General features: G+C 51.6%; 5 protein-coding genes across 5 annotated transcripts; 2 read left to right on the top strand and 3 right to left on the bottom strand.

The window, feature by feature from the left end:
* Positions 1–612: 612 nt before the first annotated feature.
* On the bottom strand, positions 613–2,800 carry SMAC4_09200 (uncharacterized protein; the record flags this gene model as incomplete). Its single annotated transcript, XM_024655998.2, has 4 exons — positions 613–1,551; positions 1,601–1,750; positions 1,857–2,355; positions 2,447–2,800. The coding sequence occupies 4 exons, from the start codon at positions 2,798–2,800 to the stop codon at positions 701–703; spliced, it is 1,854 nt and encodes a 617-aa protein (XP_024511775.1). The 3' UTR covers positions 613–700.
* Positions 2,801–3,369: 569 nt separating this feature from the next.
* Positions 3,370–7,870, top strand: SMAC4_09201 (uncharacterized protein). The gene is made up of 7 exons (XM_003344746.2): positions 3,370–5,683; positions 5,771–6,167; positions 6,248–6,492; positions 6,575–6,605; positions 6,710–6,862; positions 6,956–7,225; positions 7,434–7,870. The coding sequence occupies exons 1-7, from the start codon at positions 4,163–4,165 to the stop codon at positions 7,760–7,762; spliced, it is 2,946 nt and encodes a 981-aa protein (XP_003344794.2). The 5' UTR covers positions 3,370–4,162; the 3' UTR covers positions 7,763–7,870.
* A 131-nt stretch (positions 7,871–8,001) lies between these two features.
* Positions 8,002–9,141, bottom strand: SMAC4_09202 (uncharacterized protein; the record flags this gene model as incomplete). Its single annotated transcript, XM_003344747.2, has 2 exons — positions 8,002–8,713; positions 8,852–9,141. The coding sequence occupies 2 exons, from the start codon at positions 9,139–9,141 to the stop codon at positions 8,002–8,004; spliced, it is 1,002 nt and encodes a 333-aa protein (XP_003344795.2).
* Positions 9,142–11,024: 1,883 nt separating this feature from the next.
* On the bottom strand, positions 11,025–13,255 carry SMAC4_09203 (uncharacterized protein). Its single transcript, XM_003344748.2, has 6 exons — positions 13,026–13,255; positions 12,638–12,949; positions 12,052–12,578; positions 11,663–11,984; positions 11,467–11,606; positions 11,025–11,414 (listed from the first exon to the last, which is right to left on the bottom strand). Exons 1-6 carry the CDS (start codon positions 13,201–13,203, stop codon positions 11,229–11,231), a joined length of 1,665 nt encoding a protein of 554 aa, XP_003344796.1. The 5' UTR covers positions 13,204–13,255; the 3' UTR covers positions 11,025–11,228.
* Positions 13,256–15,816: 2,561 nt separating this feature from the next.
* On the top strand, positions 15,817–19,977 carry SMAC4_09204 (uncharacterized protein; the record flags this gene model as incomplete). Its single annotated transcript, XM_066090913.1, has 2 exons — positions 15,817–16,844; positions 16,908–19,977. 2 exons carry the CDS (start codon positions 15,817–15,819, stop codon positions 19,975–19,977), a joined length of 4,098 nt encoding a protein of 1,365 aa, XP_065947604.1.
* Positions 19,978–20,576: the final 599 nt, after the last annotated feature.

The raw sequence follows: 20,576 nt of genomic DNA, 5'->3' as shown, positions 1-20,576 counted from the left end.
GCAATGATCTTTCACGGCTCTCGTCGTCGTTAACAGATGCCTGAAGCGTTCGTCGGTCCAGTTGAGGCAGGGACGGGAGTGCTGTGCGGGGTACACACTACCTCTACGCACGGCAGGCCTACCCTGAGGTTAGCATTAGTGGTGCCTGCCTCTCTGCCTGTAGCTGGCATGAAGCAGCGTGCATGTCTCGGGTGTTAAGTTCAGTGTCCGAAGCGAGCAAATTCTTCTCCCGCTCCCATCTTCCACTTCTTCCCGTCTATCTTTGCCCTCTTTCTCCCACATGTCAGACTTCTTGATTTCTGCTCTTTGCGATGCCTGCTCACAAGTCCGAACTCTCACTACCTCCCATCGCAATGCTCTCCTTCTTGCTGGCGCTCCGTATTACTACATGAATCGTGTACCTTTCTCCCCCCTCTCATGGGATCTTTGTGGCTGCAATTACGCTTGGCCACTCCCTTGAGAACATCTCACCTTCCGACATCCATGGCTGCGCCTGGGAACTAGGCCAGGCAAAATCAGAGACTTCGTAACGAGAAGAAGACATCCCGCCGGCTCGGATGATTGGTTGATTGCGAGGGAGAAGCGGTTCAAGGTAAAGCGAACTGTGACATCTACGTTCAATTCGACGCGCGTATCTAGGCCAACGCTAACCTCGTTTCATTACAAATCCGAAAAATGACTTTACTCAAGTCGAGTGGCTTTACTGCCACCTGCGTCCCAAATCTCTCACGTCTTGCCCGCCTCTCAACCGCGTCCCAGGCCGTCTCTGGGATATCCTCGACGCATTGATCCGTTCCATTACACCAACCTCTTCGGCCAACACGAAGCTGTTACCATCCGTCGTAAAACACACCTTTGATAGGCGCTGAGTTCCTCCTTCGTCCGACAATTCCGTCGCGCTCGTCTGCTCGCGCAGAAAAGCGATGAACTCCCTTAGATGCGGCATTGTCGTCGTGCTCTCGGTCAGTTGCAGGTTATCGATTACCCAAATCAGTGAGGGCGGTGCATAGGTCGCCAATTCTCGGATGATTCGCAACGCCACTGGGGCACTCGCCATGCTGCCGTCCAGTTGCTCAAAGTTGCTCCTGTCCAGCACGGGGTTGATGGGGAAAGGCTCATCGGGGAGGAGGTAAATCAGTTGAGTGATGACTGAGTAGAGGAGAGCTATAAGACCGGCTTCCTGCAGATCGAGCCTGAACCGCTTTCCTTTCATGTTGGTGGAGGAGGGCGAGGCAAAGTTATACATCTGCTTGCAGATGAAAGATATGCACGGTATACCTATCTCGCTGCTTACGTCGCAGAGGCGAAGAGCCGCAACAGACAGGCCGGATCCAAAGGGCGATACAGGTGTCCCGACAACCCATCTGATACTGGATTTAAACTCGCTGATCCATGTTTGCAGATGGATCACGACTTCTCTGGGAAGAATTGCAGAGAGCGAGCTTTTCTGCTGGCGGGCCACATCCGTCCTACCATCTTCGAGATACCGCTCAAGCAGGTGGTGGATATGCTGCTCGAGATCGCTGCGATGCATGAAGGCCTCTTCTGTTTCTGTGATGGGTCAGATTTTGGAGGGCTGATGCGACCAGCAAATACATACCTTCTTCGTCAATCTCCATCACGACATCCTGCTCTACGTGGTTGGCTTCCGGTCTCGGCTCTGCTGTCGGTGTGCTCACCACAGCTGCTGTCGTAGGTACGCGAATGGCGTTCGCATGTGCACTTTTCAGAGCGGCGCGTTCGGTTTGCTCTTATATGGTGTGAAAAGTGTCAGTGTCCTGATTATCATCCGAGGGAACATTCCAAGGGGAATACACAATGCCACGACAACCACAGCAAAGGTGCTGCCGACTTACCATGTGCCACCTGTTGCTCCACCGAGTCCAAGGCCCGAACATTCGATGAACCCAGCATCTCTCCTATTCGGTTTAACTTCTCTCGACTCATCACCTCATCGTCATAACGACTTCCTTGGCCGATTGTTCGTTGCGCAAGGCCTTCCCCCACGAGGCCGACGATGGTATGCACATCCTTCATGCGCGATTGCAACACGAGATCCGCCTCATTTTCGATCTGTCGGACCGACTCCTGAACCTGCTTGGTCAAAATCTCCACGTTCTTGGCATAAAAGTTTCCGCTGCACGAGGCCCAAAACCTCCCCAAGGTGCCCATTTGGAGCCAATCCATATACCCGCAAAGCATTTGAAAGAATCCCACATACAAGTCAACAACTAGGAGTCGCATTTGGGGGCTGTTTGAAATCTTCTCCGTTCTTTTAACACGTGCCAGCTCCGTGGTTATGCTCAGAAGAGCCATGGAAAAGGTTTCGGAAATCTTTCTGTGTTCCAACGAAACCTGTCCCGTTTCGTTGTCCGTCAGCAACAGTCGAGTCACTCTTCCTGCTTGCGGAGCGTAGTGCATCAAAGTTGTTATTGGGAAAGCTTACCTTCACGGCAGACGAGATGACGCCAGTGAACAGGCTCACGTACTTATCTCCCTTTGGGATGAACTCGAGGAGATACTTGTGGTTGTCCATCATATCAATGAAGTTTAGGAACCGCTCCTTCACCCAACTGCGCTTCTTTGCTTCTCGTCTTTTTTCGGCTTGCAAGATGGTGTCCCGAAGTGTGTCGAGGGTCAGCTTGTACTCTGATGGCGTACGAAATTCCTCCCCTTCAACAGAGAACAGCTCCGGAGAGAGCCTTTTCCAGGTATTTATCAGCTTCCTGCTATGAATCTGGAGACGATAGGCAATGTCTGTCTGGTCACTTAATATCTTGTCAGCCGCTTGCGTCTGCATGATCGATCTCTCTCCAGTTGGTTCTCACACTGCGCTGTCTTCTCCAAAGTCGAGCCATCTGACACAATCTATCTTCCTTTGGTGGTTGGCTTCCCTGTACTCATCATCCCTCTTCACAACTTCTCTGGTGCGCTGAGCAAGCATATTATCGGGTTGCTCGCTAGCTATTTTCATACTAAAACTGCGCACCATGGGTATCGACTCTGGTGTTGATCCTGCCTGGTTCATCGCTGGTATCGAGAATGAGTGCTGCATTGGGAGGGCTTGGCAGTGCTGAGGGGACGTCGTTGTGTTGTCAAGTCATTTGTTTATTGTTGTTAGAAAAGGACGTGCAGGCAGAGAGCTGGCTTGCTCACAATCTTCTTTTCATGGTCAAGTCTGTTGGGTCACCGGTGTTGATGCGGTTTTGATACCACAAGACGACTTTGTGGATCTGAAGAAGCCGAGACCTGTGGATCAATCTTGACTCCTTGGGGGTTCAACTGATCCCTCTCCTGTTCATAATCCTTCCCATCATTCCCCAGCCGCGCTTTCCTCGTACCAGAGACAGCCGAGTCTTCATGATGGATGCCTTCCATCTTGGGCGACCAACTTGTGCGGCCTGCATCCCTAAAAGTGTACGCGCTGCGCCGCATTGTGAAGGCAACCAATATTGTCAAAATCATCCAGTCTGCTCAGGCCCACGTACACCCACAACTCTGTCCGCTTACCAGGCCAGACCTTTTCGTCGCCGCATTTCCTCCCGAGGGTTTCATTCCCTTTTGCTTTTTCCCAAAGCCTTGCCAAAACCCGAGTCCTGCTGCATATTGTAGCTCCTGTCCAGCGGCGAAGCAGGCGGGGCTGTGTTGAATTGAAACGACCCGGATGGAACAACAAGGCAGCTGGAAATTCCTCAATAAAATGAGTGGTTGAAGCAGACTTTCCGAACTGCATCTATGCATATTGAGCCAAGGCTTCAAATGTGATAATTTGCATGTGTGTGATGGAAGCGGCAAGTGGCATAGGGCGGGCGGGTTACAGCGAGCGTCGACGACGTTTCATTCACGTTTTCGCACCCGCCTGTTCTGTATCGTTCCTGCCTCTCTGTAGTCGAGGCATAGACAGACATGTTCCTCGGCGGCAAGCTGTGGAAAGTGATATCAAAGGCCCATTTATGGAGGTTGTTACCGGCTCCCACATTACGACGCATAGCCCCGTCCTTCTCACGCGTCTCTCCTCTGTTTGGCGTTCATCCACCTTCCTCTCTCCCCCCTTTCGTCTCTTCTCTTTTACAGCACCCCTCTCGTGGCAAAGGGCTCACTCAGTCATCCATTCCAAGCAAGGCAGATGAATTCTAGTTGTGTTCAACTCTTAGCTTGATTCATGCAACCGAGTCTCGAATCGGTTGCCTTGAACACATTCACCATGGACTCGACATCCTTTGGAGGTACAGTTACCTCGCAGGCAACCACTCCGTCCGCTGCTGAACACCATGGCGGTAATGGTGGAAGTAATGACGCTATTCCAGCCTCCGATTCTACCTCTCGAACCGAAGAAACTTCAGCAACTCCTGCATCCTCGGGCTCAGAATCACAAAGCACCAGCAAAGCAACCAGTCAAGATCAACCAACTGAGGACTCCATGAGCGAGCATTTTCTGAAGGATAACGACAATAAAACGGCCCAGGGTTCTACTGAACATCCAAACACCCCCGATGGACTCGAAAAAGATGTACCCGCGGTGAAAACCGAGAACAAGGTCACTGCCAAGCTGTGGACACCTGACAATCCCGTTGATCTCTGGTGCAAGTCCGCAGGAGAATCCCACGCAGTTCTAGTTACATTCGGCTACTGGAACTGCCCAAGATGTGGTCAGTCACTGCGCAAACCCGAGTTCAAAAAGGAGATGAACAACTCCGGGGGACCTGGGTCTAGCGCGATGTCAGGAGCTGCTCCCAAAGACCCAGGCGACTTCAAGTACCATGTGCGTTATCTGGACTCAAACGACAGACCTATTTTGGTGGACGCTTGGGACGGGCCGTTTGATCTTTCCGAGGCTAGAAAGGACCTTGCCGGCACCGCAAAAAAAGAACCGCCGTTTCGGGTGGAAACTGAGGTGCATACGTCCATAAACAACGGCATGGGCACCTACCAACACGAGCTCGACAGATACAGCAATGGGAAGATACTCGCAAACCCAAACATTTCTGTGAAGGTTGGCAGAACATTCATCATCATTCGCTCCCAACCTCTCCTTGAGATACTCAACAGGCTGGTCTCGTATTACCCATCCATCAATCTCAAAGGTAGATCTTTGACCCTATGGGCCCCTTATGATTTTGTTTGGCATTATCACGACCTGATCGAACAGCACTTGAGCGAGGTCCATGGAGACGATACCCATGCTTCCGGAAGGAAGGAGCTTCGGGGGCTGGTCGACTTTGTCATAGGCATGAACGGCAAACAGGTTGCCGACGAGCAAAGTCGATATCAGAAGGGTGTGTGTACGTACGAGATGTTGTGGCTGTTATACAAGCCGGGAACTACGGTCTATGTGGAGTCCCGTGGACGCCTCTCAGCATTCGTCATCTCCATCGTTGAATACCATGAAAAGGATCAGCTGAACAGGGAAAAGCCAAGGCTGGCCGGGTTCACAATCCAGATGTGGAACCTTGATTACGACGGGACATTTGTTGGGAGGCATGCAACAGAGGAATATATTCCCCCATTTGAAGGCGAGCGGGAGATCACCAGCCTCCACATCATTCCCTGCGAGTATAAGGACAAGGAGGATGGGGGGGAGACTCGCGAGGGCCTGATCACTGATGGGAAGATGTGGTATGAACTGCTGCGTGGAGGGCAAGTCTTCTATTCTGGTCATCTTTTGGACGACCGCAAACGCGAGGTAAGTAAATGTGCAGTCAAGCTTCGGTGGAGATCTCGATGTGCAACCAGTTCACAGCTATGCCCACGGATACTGACAGAGTCACAGTTCCACGGTCGGGTCTATGTCGACACTTCTTCGTTTTACAACATCGATAGCACAGCCATTACCGGGACAGACAGATCCGGGTCTTCTACGAAGGCGAAGAAAGCCGAAAGTGGGACGGAAATTAGCGACCAAAACGCTTTAGCACCCATCCCAGAGAAACCACCCGTCCTTGGCGGTATTGGTGATATGGGTCAGGGCTTAACAAATTGCCCATGCGGAGAGTGTCTAGGATTTAGACCGCACCCGCTCGTAGGCTTTCCTTGGACGGATTATGAGCTATTGAACCCAGCAAGGGACATGAACCTCAATCTCCAGGCCCCAGCCAAAGACCCAGATCATCGCTACCTCCTTTGTGAGCGGAAACTCCATGGCTTCGACTTGAGATCTCGAAACTGGCGTAAGTGAATTCGCCGTTGACACTCCGCTAGGTTTGGATGGAGACCCTAACTCGCTTCACTTGCTACCCTGTCACATTAGTGGTGCTTGATGCGAAATGCTGCCAAGAGCCCAGAACCAACAGGGACGCTATCAACAAACTGGTGATGCATGAAGACAAAAAGAAAATGATCAAGGCTCTCATTCACAAATACTCTGATTCCAAGGCACACGACCAGGACGGTGATGAGGACTACGCAGATGTCTGGAAAGCTGACTTCATCGATAACAAAGGCGAAGGCCAAATCTTCTTGCTCCACGGCAGCCCAGGCGTGGGAAAGACATACGTAAGTCTCCAGAATCATTGCAATATCCAAGGAACGGAATATGAAGTGCAGGGACCAGTGTATGCTAACTGTCAGCCGACAGACCGCAGGCAAGCATCAAATCCAGCTCCCAAGTCCGAATTTAGGGAAGGCATGTCTTATCCATACTGACTCACCCTCTCCACAGAATGTATTGCGGAGTATACTGGAAGACCCCTACTCTCACTCACATGTGCAGATATAGGGACAGACGAGGTCAAGATGGAGAAGAAGCTCCTGAACTGGTTTCAATTGGCGGAGAAATGGGGCGCTGTTATGCTCATTGACGAGGCCGACGTGTTTCTTGAGGCCAGATCAACGAGTGATCTCAAGCGCAACAGCTTGGTTTCAGGTACGTCACAGACTCATTACTTATTTTTGTTGAACTCCGTCCAGCCCTACATCATACCTCAACGTTACTAACCGCTCAATGGCATACGCGCAGTATTCCTGCGATGCGTTGAGTACTACCGTGGTGTTCTTTTCTTGACAACGAACCGAGTCGGCCAGTTTGACGACGCATTCATGTCACGAATCCATGTCGTTATTCACTATAGGAACCTCACGCCTAAGGACAGGACGCAGATCTGGCAGCAGTTCTTCGAAAAGCTCAGGGAAGAACGGGACTTTGACATCCACGATCGCGCAGAGGACTACATCTTTGGAAAGGATCGAAAGGACAGAGACGGCGACGACAGTGGAAGCAACAGTGAAAGTGAAAGTGAAAAAAAGAAAGAAACCCCCATAGTCGATCTGCCTTGGAACGGACGAGAGATTCGCAATGGTGAGTACCTTTACCTTCCACCCTACAGTGAACATATTTCACCTTCGTCTTGCTGGGCCTTTTACACTGAGCGATGAATCAACTCAACCTTGTCACCGAGTGGTATCCTCACCGTTTGCTAATTTGTCCTCTAACCTAGCTTTCCAAACGGCCGTCGCATTGGCCGAGTTCAGACACGCAGAAAGCGTTGCGAACGACAAGAAGAGAAACATCACTAGGAAGACCAGGTCAGGACCGAGACTGGAGCGCAAAGACTTTGTGCAGGTGTGCGACATGATGCAAGAGTTCAAATCGTATCTGAAGAGCGTTCACATGGGATTCGATGAGGAACATCGAGCGTATACCGCCCATGATAGAGCGCTTCAGGATGGCTACTACCCAACGCCTCAGCCATCAGTGTCCACAAGCACTTCACATGCGCGTCCTCAGGAAAAGCAAGGACATTCTAGAAAGGGAGGTTCCCATTGATGAGATTCGCCTGGACGGATGGAAGAAGTTGGAGATGTTCGGAGATGCTGTGGGAAGTTTGGTTTCTTTCAACATACCTAACGAGTAAACGAGTGCTATCTATCTAACGACTTATGACATATTTTCAGTTTTATGAATCAATGATCACATCCCATGAGTTTGTCGATAAAGTAAGGTGATCATCCCTTGTTCATTCATTCATGCATTCATCTCTCCAGCCCCCCAAATCCGTAGGGCACTCACCGGAAAGAAACAACCTTCCCAAATGTATCCGACATGCCCCAAATGCCCTCCCTTAAACAACTCAACTGCACAATCTGCGAATGATCCACAAACAAGTTCACATCCGTCCCAAACTCCCGCACATACCAATTGAAAACCTCCGGATCCGCCGCCTCAAACATGACTTTCTCCTGCGGAATATCCCTCAAAATCGCCTGCACCACATCCGTCCTCCACCCCTTCTTCCCGCCCGCCACATTCTCCGTGATCCCTTCACTCTCAATCATGATCCTCTCCACGCCTCCTTCCTCCACAAACCTCCGGCACAAATTCACCACTTTACTCGGATCAGCGGTAGCGCCCATACTTTCCAGTTCTGCGGCGCTCGTATCCCCGCCAGCACCGAATTGGATGCCAATCTCAGGTTTGGCAATAAGCCCGGCGTCGTGCACTTTATTGATCAAACGCAGCCAGTCGTCTGGAGGCAAGGAGAGGAAGCCGGTGCTGATTTCGATCACGTCGAACCCCAAGGACTTGCAGTGGGACAGGTACTTGTCGACGGCGGAGTGGGCGTCCGGAGAGGAAGACAGGATGTGCTCGATCCAGCCGCCGGTGGACACGTAGACGCCGTGCTCGTGGGCGAGGTCGATGAGTTCGCGGAGGCGGGATTCGGGGAAGAGGGAGAAGGAGCCGCCGGCGAATTTGAGGCCGTCTATGTGGTAGCCCATTCTTTGTTGTGGAATATGTTAGTGCTTGGTCTTTGGAGATCGAAAGGGGAGTGGGAAGGGAGGGGGGAGGGGGAAATGGTAGGGAGAAAGGGCAGGGAGAAAGGGGAGAAAGGGGAGAAAGGGGAGAAAGGTGACATACGTCTCAAGAACATCCTGCAAATACCGCTTGCCCATGGCTGAGTAATACGGGCCTCGGATTTCCGTGACTCCAACCTTTCTCGGCTTGGGAGGGCGGGGGTTATGGCGGACAAATCCAAAGGCGTTCTTGTCTTCGAGCATGGTCTTGGGTTTGTTGGAGGCTTTGCTTGATGGTTGGGGGGATGAGCTCAGGGATCGGAGGAGCATGCTTGGTCGGTTGGCGGCGCGGATTGAGGCTGTTGCTGGACGCACGAGGGCATGTTGGACGGATCGGGAGTACATTGTCGACATGGTGATTGTTTTCTTACTGTTGTGGTAGTGATGAAGGTTAGTGGTGGTTAATTGGTTGAAGTGGTTGACGATGGACGTTGCTGGTAGTGTGGTAGTTGTTGATGGGTGGGAGAAATGCAAACTGAAGCACTGTGTTGTTGTGTAACAGAACGAGTTATCGGAGAAAATTGGAGATGGGTTGTGGTTGGAAATAACGGTTCGTCTGATGTTATAGGATGGCCGTTGGGGTTCTCAGGAACGAGTGTCACTGCATCTGTTGACATCAGATTGGTGGGGTGCAAAAGTGTGACATCACTGATCCCGTTGATCGGCTTGGTAGTCGATCACGACCACAGATGTTTGTCAACTAGTACATCGCAACAGACAACACAGGAATTTACAATATGACAAGTTGATAAAGGACGCGGGCTTCGAAAATATTCATTTACAAAGTCAATTGATCCATCTATGTGCAGCCTCGATTACAGTTGCAGAGTGGCTCGAGATTGATTCGGGCCCTTCTTCACCGAGGCCCGGTGGTGCCAAGACTCGACTAACAATTCCAAATCGGACCTGGACCTCTTCGATGAACTCGACCACAGACTTCCAAGTCTCATTTACATACACAATTTGGCTGGAAATTGAGCTAATGATGAGCTGTTAGATTATTGCTACCTAAGACAAGCACCTTGAAACAATGGTGAAGGGGCAAGAACGGATGAGTAAAGGGGCACTCCCAAGACAATGTGAGTAGGCCCACTCGACAGGATTCAGGGGCATGAGCAGTGGACCGAGACGGGTTGTAGAAGTTCAACCTACAGAGGACATCTTCTGAAGCCAGAAGTCTGAGTGGTGTATTTAGACACCTGACTCGCAGAGTCTGCATCGGCCACGGCAGGGCTCGCAAAGACAGGTGCAGATACCTCTCTCGAGCAAAGTGTCCATGGCCTCAGCTTCGGGGTTTCTGGTAGCGAGATCGTCTGACGGGACGGGAGAGGCAAGGGCGCTGAGCGCAAAGGTGAGGAGAACGGCGACGGAGAGTCTGAACTGCATTTTGGCTGGTGGAAGTTTGGTTGGTGTTGTTGGAGTTGGGAGTGATGAGGTTGATGAGAATTGATGTGCTGGATGAGACTCTTCTCGGGCAGATTTGTGTGGTCTTTATATCTATCTTTCGGTCAATTTCTTGGCTGTAACACAATCAAGCTTCAAGTTTTGGTCTCTCTCTCTCTCTCTCTCTCTTCTCAATCCATGAAACCGTCTGGTCAGTAGACCATGCTTTCTTGCGACGCCCCTCAGACGCATCTCACCACCTCCCTTTTCAGATCAAGGAAGTGTGTTGGTTGCTAAACTCCAACCCAATAACTCGGACTGATGCTGTGCCCTTGATCCAACTTGGAAGGTGAGACACTGTTGTGAGACTTGATGGATATTATGGTTGTTTCCATGTCGGACTGCCATCATCTGAGTGGTCTTGTCGGACTTGTCTATGGTTACTGTAGACTTGGTAGGATCATATTCCTCGCTCTCTTTGCTCAAAAGTCAGACTATTCGACCAGTGAGCTTGAGCGATTGCTCTGATGTTGCAATCGACCTTTGAGTCCGAGGCTCGGAAGCTCTTCTGTGACAACATCCAATCGCTCAGTGTCTGATGAGTCTTTGGACACCTTCCTCATTGATAGAGTTGACAAGTCCAACCCATACACCTGGTCCGAGCTCGATGGTAGGAAATATGAAGACATGAAAAACCGGTGAATGTGATCACACATGGTAGACAAGTTGACGGTGATGGATGTTGTCGTTGAAAATGAACGCCAGACCGATTGAAATCGAAGTGCAATAAGGTACAAAGGTACAAAGGGTACAAGAAAGTGGAGACAGCCGCAGCCGGCGGCAGCTGTCCAATTGCTGATTGGCTAGCGCTGGCAACTGGCAGCTTGACCGAACTGGGGAGGAACTGAACGAGCACGTCATTTTGGTCTGCTACAGCGAACACCTTCCCCGCGAAACAAGACAACCATAACCACGACAACCTCATTGCGACTTCCTCAATAGCCCGCAATATCAACGAGCAGAACTTTCGCTCCTTCCTTCGACCGCCAGATTATCCATTAGGGCTTTCTCTGCAATTTGCCGGTTCTGTGCGCGAACGAAAACAAGAATGCCAGCAGAGCAAACGATGTCGAAGCCAGAAACGAGATCCTCAAGGCGTCCCCGTACAACGCCCTGACTGCCTTCTCCAACTCGGGCGACAGTTCACGCAGCGCAAACACCGACTTGCGGAGTTTCTCGATCAGCTACTCTTCGTCAGTAATCATCATTCGCGGGATCGACGTCGACAGAACTCACCTCATCCGTTGCCGCATCTCCCAGCGTTGCCGGCAGTCTCGTCATCAAGACATTCTGCACAATGGCCGACGTGACGGTGACGCCGTAAATGCTCCCCATCGATCGGATCAGGTATACCGTCGACGTGGCTACCGCTTGGTCTGCTTCCCAGTTAGCAAACACCTCTCTATCTTGTCTCCAGACCCAAGCGGCCTACCTCGATGCCCAAACAGAGACACAAAGCTAAACAGAATGCTGGGGTTTGTCAGTCCGAGGCCCAGCGTCGCCGGTACCAAGAACACGAATTCCTTGCGTCGATCGCCTGTCGTCCCCAACGTCACCGCGAGCATGTTACCGAGCAGCATCATGGCCGTCCCCAACCGAACGTTATAACTCAGGCGGCTCCCGCGCTGCATCAAGGTCCCTGCGATCACCCCGCCGATCGGCGTTGCCAAAGACGGCATTACGAGCCTCAGCCCTGCCTTGGACGGCGAGTCTCCCCGGACTGCTTGGAAGTACAAGGGGATCATGAACATATACTGCAGGGGAAAAGGAGTCAGTCAGCAGGTCTGGCATCAAGCGACGGGAAGGCATTCGGTAACTTACAGCATACGCTGCCATGCCGGAAAAGATGTTGCTCAGCTGCACCGCACTGGGCTGCCAACCTTGCAGCATCCGAAGAGGTATCATCGGCATTGCCTTCGTCTTTGCTTCGACCACGATGAACCCGGCCAACAACACACAACTCGCTACCAGGGCGGTCACTACCGGCACGCTCGACCAAGGATACTCGTTGCCTCCAAAGCTCAATCCCAAGAGTTGGATTACCAGTCCTACAACTAGCAGCGTGGCCCCAGAGAGGTCGAGATACTGCAACGCAGACCGAATTCGTCGCTTAGGATCCGTCAATTCGACCAAGTGCAATGGGTTCTCCAAAACAAAGTACCCAACCACGAGAGCTACCAGTGACACAGGAACCTGCGACAAGAAACACCATCTCCATCCGATGGTCTCGGCAATGGTGCCCCCGAGTGACGCTCCAAGCACGGATCCGAATCCATGGAGGATGTTTTGCATTGCTTGGTACATGCCACGCTGCTTGAAGGGAATCATGTCGGAGTTGATTACAGTCGCTAGTGGCGTGGTTAGCAAGTGCTCTTCGAGGTGACGAATGAAAAGAAACCCAACCCACCCATTGTGATCAATCCTCCTCCTCCGAACCCGGCCAGAGCCCGCATCATATTGAGCGTCAGCATGTCCTGGGCAAGGGAACATCCAAGGCAGCCAGCCATGAACGTTACTGTGGACACAAAGAAGCAAAGACGCCGCCCGAACAAGTCTGACAGCCTGCCATAGAGTGGCTGGAACGCAGTGCTCGTGATGAGGTACGATGTCGTCAACCAGGCAGCGTTGTTTGCGGCACCAAATTCGGAACTGATGGCGGCATACGTCGACGCCGTGATGGTCATGTCAAATCCCGACAAAAACACATTGGCCCACAAGGCTGTCCACAAAAGGTCAGTATCGCTTTCATTTTCTATAATTTTGCTCTTGCTTTTCTCAACCAAGTGTTTACCTACCGATCTCAATCCACCAGAATCCTGGTCCTGGTTTCCATACTTCTTGACCTGCCTCTGAGCACGTCACATACGTTGGCTTGGTTGGTTGCGACTCCAAGAGAGGGGATGTTTCGTCCACGTCGGAACACAGCGTGGAGTTACTGTCGCTATCAGACACATCCTGCGCGTTGCTGTCCATGTTGTCAATGGTGAATGATTCAATTGAGCTTGCCAGTTGGATGAAGAGGTCACCAATTGGGAACCACAAAAACGGATGGTGATGGTTATCGCCCGGTTTTTACACTCCACGGTCAACCAGAGATACCACGATATCGACCACAACCGCCGAGAGCAAAAGAGGGGTGGGAAGGTCAGAAGGCCTGGACCTCCTTGTGCTGCATGGTACCACATACTCTTTTCGGGATGCCGTGATCGGAGAGACACTATTGCCGGGGCCCTTGTTTTTCTTACACACTGGACACTGCTCGTGGGCGTCAACATCGGGGATGATGTAACTCCGACTGCAGAGCTAACACCATGATCTATCGATGAGCCGTGGTTCGAGCACCTGCAGTCATGACCTCTTTCCAGGGTCTTCTGTGTGGCTGCGTGGGGGAGGGGTTTCACTGGAGCAATCCGTCTTATAGCGGCCCGGGGCGACCGGCATCCTGACGTTTCGCCTCTCACTTTATATGCACGCCATTATCAAGTGTGGGAGGACTCGAAGTCGACAGATTCTTCTGCGATATCTTCAACATTTCAGTTCATCTGGAGGACATCGTTCGTGTCTCACTTCGTACCAAGTCACCAACCAGCCCAAGCTCCCACGACCCAGTTTTAAACCTGATCAATTGACTAGTGGAGAGTCGTTTATCCCCATATCTTTGACAATGGTCACCCGTTTCTGCTGAACTTTTCTCGCTTACCTTTTGCCGCCGAATGCCTGCTTCCCCGCAATTCCCCTGGCGCTGCCAAGTCGGCCTGGCCCGATCGAGCATTGTTGAATTTGAGAAGCGTGTTTGAGCACGTGACACCCATATTTTGACCATTATTTTGTCTTGACTCCTCATTGCAAGGCTCAGTCGATGATTGAACAGTTTAGCTCAGTATCCCTCAACTTTTGTGAATGCCGTTTGGAAGAGGATCTGAGTACATGGTTCCGTTTGCAAATTGTCGTGTAACATGTCTCTAAAATCCCTGTTACACATGTTGCGAACAAGACAGCTGTTTGGTTGGGCATTGACTTCTGGCGGCGTGTTTTTCAGTTTGTTCGCTCGGCTGCAATACCTCAATCCGGTCGGCTGGCTGTGAGACCACCGACTGATACCAGAGCATCATCGTTTGGTGGCAAGGCTGCATACAAAGAAAACCATTTCCATTTCTTTTCATATGGCCTCCATCGATCATTTGGTGCTCGACCCAGTTACGGTCGTCGGGCGAGCAGGCAAGTAACGGCATCAGTCACAGGTCTCTGGCAGTCGCAACGATCTGGATACGAAATGGGATAAAGAACCAGGCGAGAAATGGCCGTTCTTCAACGCCGCTGCCTCTCGTCAGCAACATGATCGGCATTGCACGACGTGCACGATGCACTGAGGCCTACAATGCCTCACATGGAGAAAAATCTGCGAAAAACAAACGAAAAACCGCTACTTTGGTTGGTACCCGACTACCCATGGTGGAGGATGATCTGTGAAGTAGCTGGACCTTGATTTCGAGCGTCCCTTCACCCATTTCGATGTGGTCCACTTTTCCCACGTCCCTTCATCCATAATCTTCCGTTCAATTCTTCCCTCCGCTCAGGTCGTCGCACAAATCTCGTTGCCCAGCTTCCTTCTCGTCGGCATCCCACCTTAAGCATTCCCCATAGTAAATTCACCAACGCTCATGTAGCTTGGTCCACTGAAGGGCTACTACTCAAGTCATGTCGAAAGGCACGCAAAAAAGCCGCCCAGGCGACCAGTCACAACAAGGCCAGCAATCCAAGAGTCACGCTCACCAGACAAAACTCCTTGAAAATCAAGCCGCTCAGCCCTCCTCGCGCGAACAAAGAGCAGCGTATAACCGCTGGAATAAATCTCTAGAGTGTCGCAAGGATAGCAAATTAGGCCCCGACCACCTTCGACAAATCTGGACAGCAGGATACGATCTTCTCGAAACAGGTAGTGGCGAGCTACATGCCCGCCTCCTCGCCGACTTGGTTGACGAGAAGACAGGAGGGCCCTTCATTATTGGCCGGACGATACTCACATCAGCGAACCATGACAACCAGACGCATAGGCTGGCGCTTTACGAAGCCCTACTCAAAGTCGTGACACACCCTTCACTAATCAGCCATCCAACCGCGCCCAACGACCACCTTGGACTCCTCTACACCATTATCGGCAAGGAGGACGGTGTAAAAGGAATCGAGTGGTTGAAAAAACTTACCGGCTCGTTCAACCGTAAGCTGAGACAGCAAATCCACAGCTTGGTTCACTTGACAGCCAAAGCGCTTGAGCAGCTGCTCAACCGATACCCACCCCTCAAACATGACAACCGCTCATCAGCACTTTGCAAAATGCTGAACACATTCTCGTCAGTGAGGGTTCTTGATGTTGCGCAGACAACGCGCAATACACACGGACCGGCCACTCCTGGCACCGCGGCGGCCATTGGAAACATACACACAGACCACACACCACAACTCCCTCCTCGTATCAAGCAACCGCAGCTTGTGATACCGAGCGCCAAAGCCAAGCCCGGCGGTCGTCACGATAATGATTTTCTAGCAATTTCTGATATCCAAATCCTACCAACGTATGGAGAGATCATGAGCCAACGACTGGAGTACCTACCCACAACAGACTTCACGCAAGAGAGTTTTCACAAGGATATCAGGAAACGTTATATCGATACCCTCTTTCGGCTCTATCGTCACAACATCTTCGCGACTGTGAAAGATTTCCTTCGTGAGCAACTCGCCTACAGTCAAGCCGGGAATCTCCCCAACTCCAATCATTTGGAACTCAGGCCTAACGGTCTAGCACACCACTATGCCGCGGCTACCATCCAGAAGGTTGATGTCGGCCCAGAGAACGGCATATTGTGTACCATATCATTCTTGCAACTCCCACACCTTCGGAAGATGTCACAGAAAGACCAGGTTAAGTGGTGGGTGAACTCCTCGCGCCTTGAACCGGGCAAGCTGCTTGCCATGGTGGCATCCCATGAAGGGGTTAGACGGCTGCTGTACCTTGTGGTAGAGGATGAATGGATGGAGAGGCATCAATCAAAGAAGTTCAAGGAAATGGTGTCTGGGATGCGACCTAGGGTGCAGGTCAAGCTGGTCCAAGAAACCGAGCTGGACATCAATCTGCTCAACGAGCTACATGCCGCACAAGCACAAGGGCATCTTTTTGAGTTTTGTGGGCTCATTCCTCAGGCATACGAACCCACACTAACCAACATCCAACGGATATCGAAAGAAGATGGTCTCGCGTTCCAAAAGTGGATTATTCCGACGTCAAAGAGTGCTCAGCAACACCGTGCTGTCCCACCCCCGAAATATGCTCGGAAACTGGGATTTGTGTACAAGCTTGACTGCATCACCAAGGAGAAACAACCCTGCGGCTTGAAACTGGACCCAAACAAATCCCCGAAGGGCGATGACCTGATCGCACTGCAAAAGGCTACCGGGCTCAATGCAAGTCAAGCTCAAGCTTTGGTGGCCGCGCTTAGCCAAGAGTTCGTCCAGATCCAGGGGCCCCCTGGTACAGGGAAGACGTATGTCGGTCTTCAAATTGTCAAGGTCTTGGTGAAACATAAAACGACATGTCAGCTCTCCCCCATTTTCATCGTGTAAGTGTTTGATCAGGTGCAGATTCATGTCGTTCCACATGCTGATTTCGGGTTTCTCGATAGTTGCGAGACCAATCATGCTCTGGATCAGTTCGGCGAGCATATCATCCAAGCAGGCATCGACAACGTCGTTCGGGTCGGAAGCCGCAGCAAGTCGAAGCTGTTGGAGAAACGCAACTTCAATTTGATGAGAAGGATCAAAACAACCAAAGCAGAGAAGAACGCCAAGGGCAATATTTCAGCACAAATCCAAGGGGCACTTTCCATGGCCAGGAAATGTCTTGGTCCGATCCACCAAGCAATGGGAAGACGACCCGCCTGGCCGCTTCTGAAGAGTTTCCTTTTGAGCAAATATCCCAGAGTCCACAGCCAGCTCAAACCGGATGATGCCGAAGGGTTTACCCTTGTTGGCGATCCCATCCTGAACTGGCTTGGGCAAAGGCCTTCGAGAATCAATCGTCTTCATTATCCACGATTGATCGGAAAAGCCTCCACCAACATCCTTTCGCTAACAGTCGACGAGAAGTGGGCATTGGTTTTCCACTGGCTTGATAAGCTTGTCCAGGACCAAACCAAGTCTATGATGGGGCATCTACAAAAGGCGCAGAGCCTCCGTCAAGATCTCGCAAGACTTAATCAGGAAATCAACTGCAGGATACTCAGGAATGTAGATATTGTCCTGATGACGACGTCAAGGCTGGCACATGACAACGAAATGCTACGCAAACTCAAACCCAAGGTCATCATTTGCGAGGAGGCAGCTGAGGTGATGGAGCCTCGCATGATGGCGGTGTTCATCCCCGGAGTAGAACACCTCATCCAGATTGGTGACCACCAGCAGTTGCGGCCGTTGGTGCAGAACTCTATGCAGTTCAGCATGGAGACCAAGGTTGGAAAGCACTACCAGCTTGACCGCAGCCTTTTCGAGAGACGTGTCACCGGTGAACCGGGAATGAAGCCTCTCCCCGTCATCCAGCTGAATGAGCAGCAACGCATGCCGCCCGAGATTTCTGCGCTCATCCGAAATAACGTCTACAAAGACCTTCAAGATGGCTCTAGCGTCATGAACCGGCCACAAGTGGTCGGCCTACGAGAAAGATTGTACTGGTGGGACCATGATCACGAAGAGGGCATGGGCCTAAATGCAACTCAAAGCATGTCTTACATTAACTCCGTGGAAGTTGCGATGACGACGGCCCTCGTTCGTCATCTTGTCCGGCAGGGCGTTTACGAAGGGAAAGACATTGCCATTCTGACGCCGTACGCGGGCCAGCTACTCAAACTTCAGGCCGCACTTGACGAGCATTTTGAGGTTGTCTTGAGCGAAAGAGACGAAGAACGCTTAGCTGCTCAAGGGCTCGACAAGAAGAACAAGATCGCAGACTCCGATATCCAGACCCAGACGCTGTTGCCATCCGGCAAGATGCAAATGGCAGAGCCGATACGGCTTGCTACGGTTGATGGTTTCCAAGGCGAACAGGCAAAGGTCATCATCATTTCCCTTGTGCGCAGCAACAAGAAAAGCAAAGTAGGCTTCCTGAAGCTGAAGAACCGGATCAATGTTCTTCTCAGTCGAGTCCAGCACGGCATGTACCTCATCGGCAATGCGGCTACATTTCCGGCTGTGGACATGTGGAAGGATGTTTACCGACAGATCTCAGCCAGGAAGGCGGCGGGTCCTTCGATCCCTCTGTGCTGCCCTCGACACCCCAAGACCCTGATACATTGTACATCACCGGAGGATTTTGTTCGGGTCAGTCCCGAGGGCGGATGCACCCTTGCCTGCGTCGACCGGCTTCCAGTCTGCGATCATCCTTGTCCGAACAAGTGTCATTCGGAGATGCTACACAAGGCGGTTATCTGTCCGAAGCCTTGTCCCAGAATTCGAGGAACATGCAAGCATGCTTGCCCAAAACTCTGTGGAGTTGAGTGTGGAAAGTGTGTGGTGATGGTCAACGAGGTAGAACTCCCGTGTGGCCATACCAAGAACAAGCTCCTGTGCTATCAACTCCAAGAATTGGAGTCTGTTCTTTGTCGCGCCAAGGTGGACAAACAGGTACCAGCTTGTGGCCATACGGTGACAGTCGACTGCTCTACGGACGTCTCTTCGGACAGGTTTCTCTGTGAGGGAACATGCGATGCGCTTCTCCCCTGTAAGCACAAGTGTCAGGGCACATGCTGGCTGTGCCGAAGTCATGACGAAGAGGAATGCGCCACGGTGAAGCACAGGACATGCGAGATTTGCAAGCCAGATACATGTGGCTTGGGCGACATTGAGCGCAAGCTAGCGTTTCTCGATGGGCAGCTGAGACAGTCGTCCGACATTGCGGATACCGATACTGCTAAGCAACTGTTTCTCGGGAAGAACTTCGAAGAAGGGGATGAAGACAAAACTCCTGACGGCTCACCTCCCCAAGACCGCTACGAGAGTTGCCAGAAGCTGTCAGCTCTTTGTCAGGAGACGCAAGAGCCTATGATGGCTCAAGACTTTTTGACGACAGCCATGGACGGCCTCAGTCTGGGCGGGAAACCCCGTCCAAAGGCACAGGCGGATGCCCAGGATCCAGGTGCTTTGTCTGCTCAACTCAAGCTTCTGGGCGCAAGAGTGATCGGGCACAAAACCCAGGAGGCAATACTGCGCGACAAGTTCAGACTATCGGTCAAGATGGGCGAGGACCAAAACCCGTCCGGTACGGACGCTGATCTGCAACTGAAGCGCTCCGTGGACTCCTTCCTGAAAACCAGCTTGGCCTTGCTCGAAGATTGTTTCAAAGTTAGAGCGGAGATGCCGCGTCTGACTTTCATTACTACTATCCTGTATGGCAGGGTGTATTTGATGTTCTTACTGTATCACCAGTGTCTGCTGTTCAACGACGACCGCGCCGTTCCTTCCGGCGCTCGGACTGATGAACTTTCCCGCGACGAGGTGCCAAGGCGGTTGAAAGTAACTTTCGACATATTTGTCAAAGCACAAGGGTTTTGTGACGAGTCATCGAAGGAGGATGCGGATCTCAGGAGATGCCTGCACGAAGTGTTTCGCTTCAAGAAGAGGCCGGTTAAGAATTTGACGTTGAAGGAGGTGGTTGCGGCGATGAGGGAGGCGCCGGTCGTTTTCGTGTCTAACTCGGAGTGAACATCTCGAGGACATATCTGGGATGGCAAGGCATTGCATACCCCAGATCATTCTCATCCCAGAGCTGAACGCAAAACAAGAATTGGGATGTGGTAAACAGAACCCTCGACTCCTTCATTCGCCATCCAATATTCCCTCTCATCCCCATGCCTCTTTGCCCCTGGGTTGCCATCACACCATTCGTTCACTTCTTCCTCAATCCGATATCTGGAATTAGGAAAGGTAAGAGTGGACACGACGCACACATGATGGAAGATTCAGATGTGTATGACCACGGGATGCCGATTTGACCGGTCACTGGTGTTGGCGATGGGAAACCGGGGCGCTTGGATGGGTGTCATCCGGTGTTGACAAGTTCGTGTTAGAGTATTTAGTCGAATGTCGAATAAAAGAGCAAATGCTATAAATAAATGAACTCTGTAGTTTCAGACGCCACGAACCAACGGTGTGGCGTCGTTAGTGACCTTGAGTTGGTGGTATGCACGCCGTTATCAAGTGTGGGAGGACTCGAAGTCGACAGAATCTTCTGGGATATTTTCACCAGCTCAATTCCATCACCGGTCTTCCTTCATATCTTTGGTCGTCAAAGTTGTCACAAT

Source organism: Sordaria macrospora, chromosome 6 (assembly GCF_033870435.1).
Source record: "Sordaria macrospora chromosome 6, complete sequence".
Classification (NCBI taxonomy): Eukaryota; Fungi; Ascomycota; class Sordariomycetes; order Sordariales; family Sordariaceae; genus Sordaria; species Sordaria macrospora.
The sequence above is the reverse complement of the archived record's forward strand: the minus strand, read 5'-3'. Positions and strand labels throughout refer to the sequence as shown.

Excerpts from the sequence above, each read along its gene's own strand:
- SMAC4_09203 (XM_003344748.2), bottom strand. The coding sequence starts at position 13,203 with ATGGACAGCAACGCGCAGGATGTGTCTGATAGCGACAGTAACTCCACG. Across the intron at positions 12,579-12,637 it reads AGGAGGATTGATCACAATGG|CGACTGTAATCAACTCCGAC; the intron begins GTGGGTTGGGTT and ends CCACGCCACTAG. Across the intron at positions 11,415-11,466 it reads GAGATGCGGCAACGGATGAG|CTGATCGAGAAACTCCGCAA; the intron begins GTGAGTTCTGTC and ends GACGAAGAGTAG.
- SMAC4_09201 (XM_003344746.2), top strand. The coding sequence starts at position 4,163 with ATGCAACCGAGTCTCGAATCGGTTGCCTTGAACACATTCACCATGGAC. Across the intron at positions 6,493-6,574 it reads CAGGCGTGGGAAAGACATAC|ACCGCAGGCAAGCATCAAAT; the intron begins GTAAGTCTCCAG and ends GTCAGCCGACAG. Across the intron at positions 6,606-6,709 it reads GCATCAAATCCAGCTCCCAA|ATATAGGGACAGACGAGGTC; the intron begins GTCCGAATTTAG and ends TCACATGTGCAG.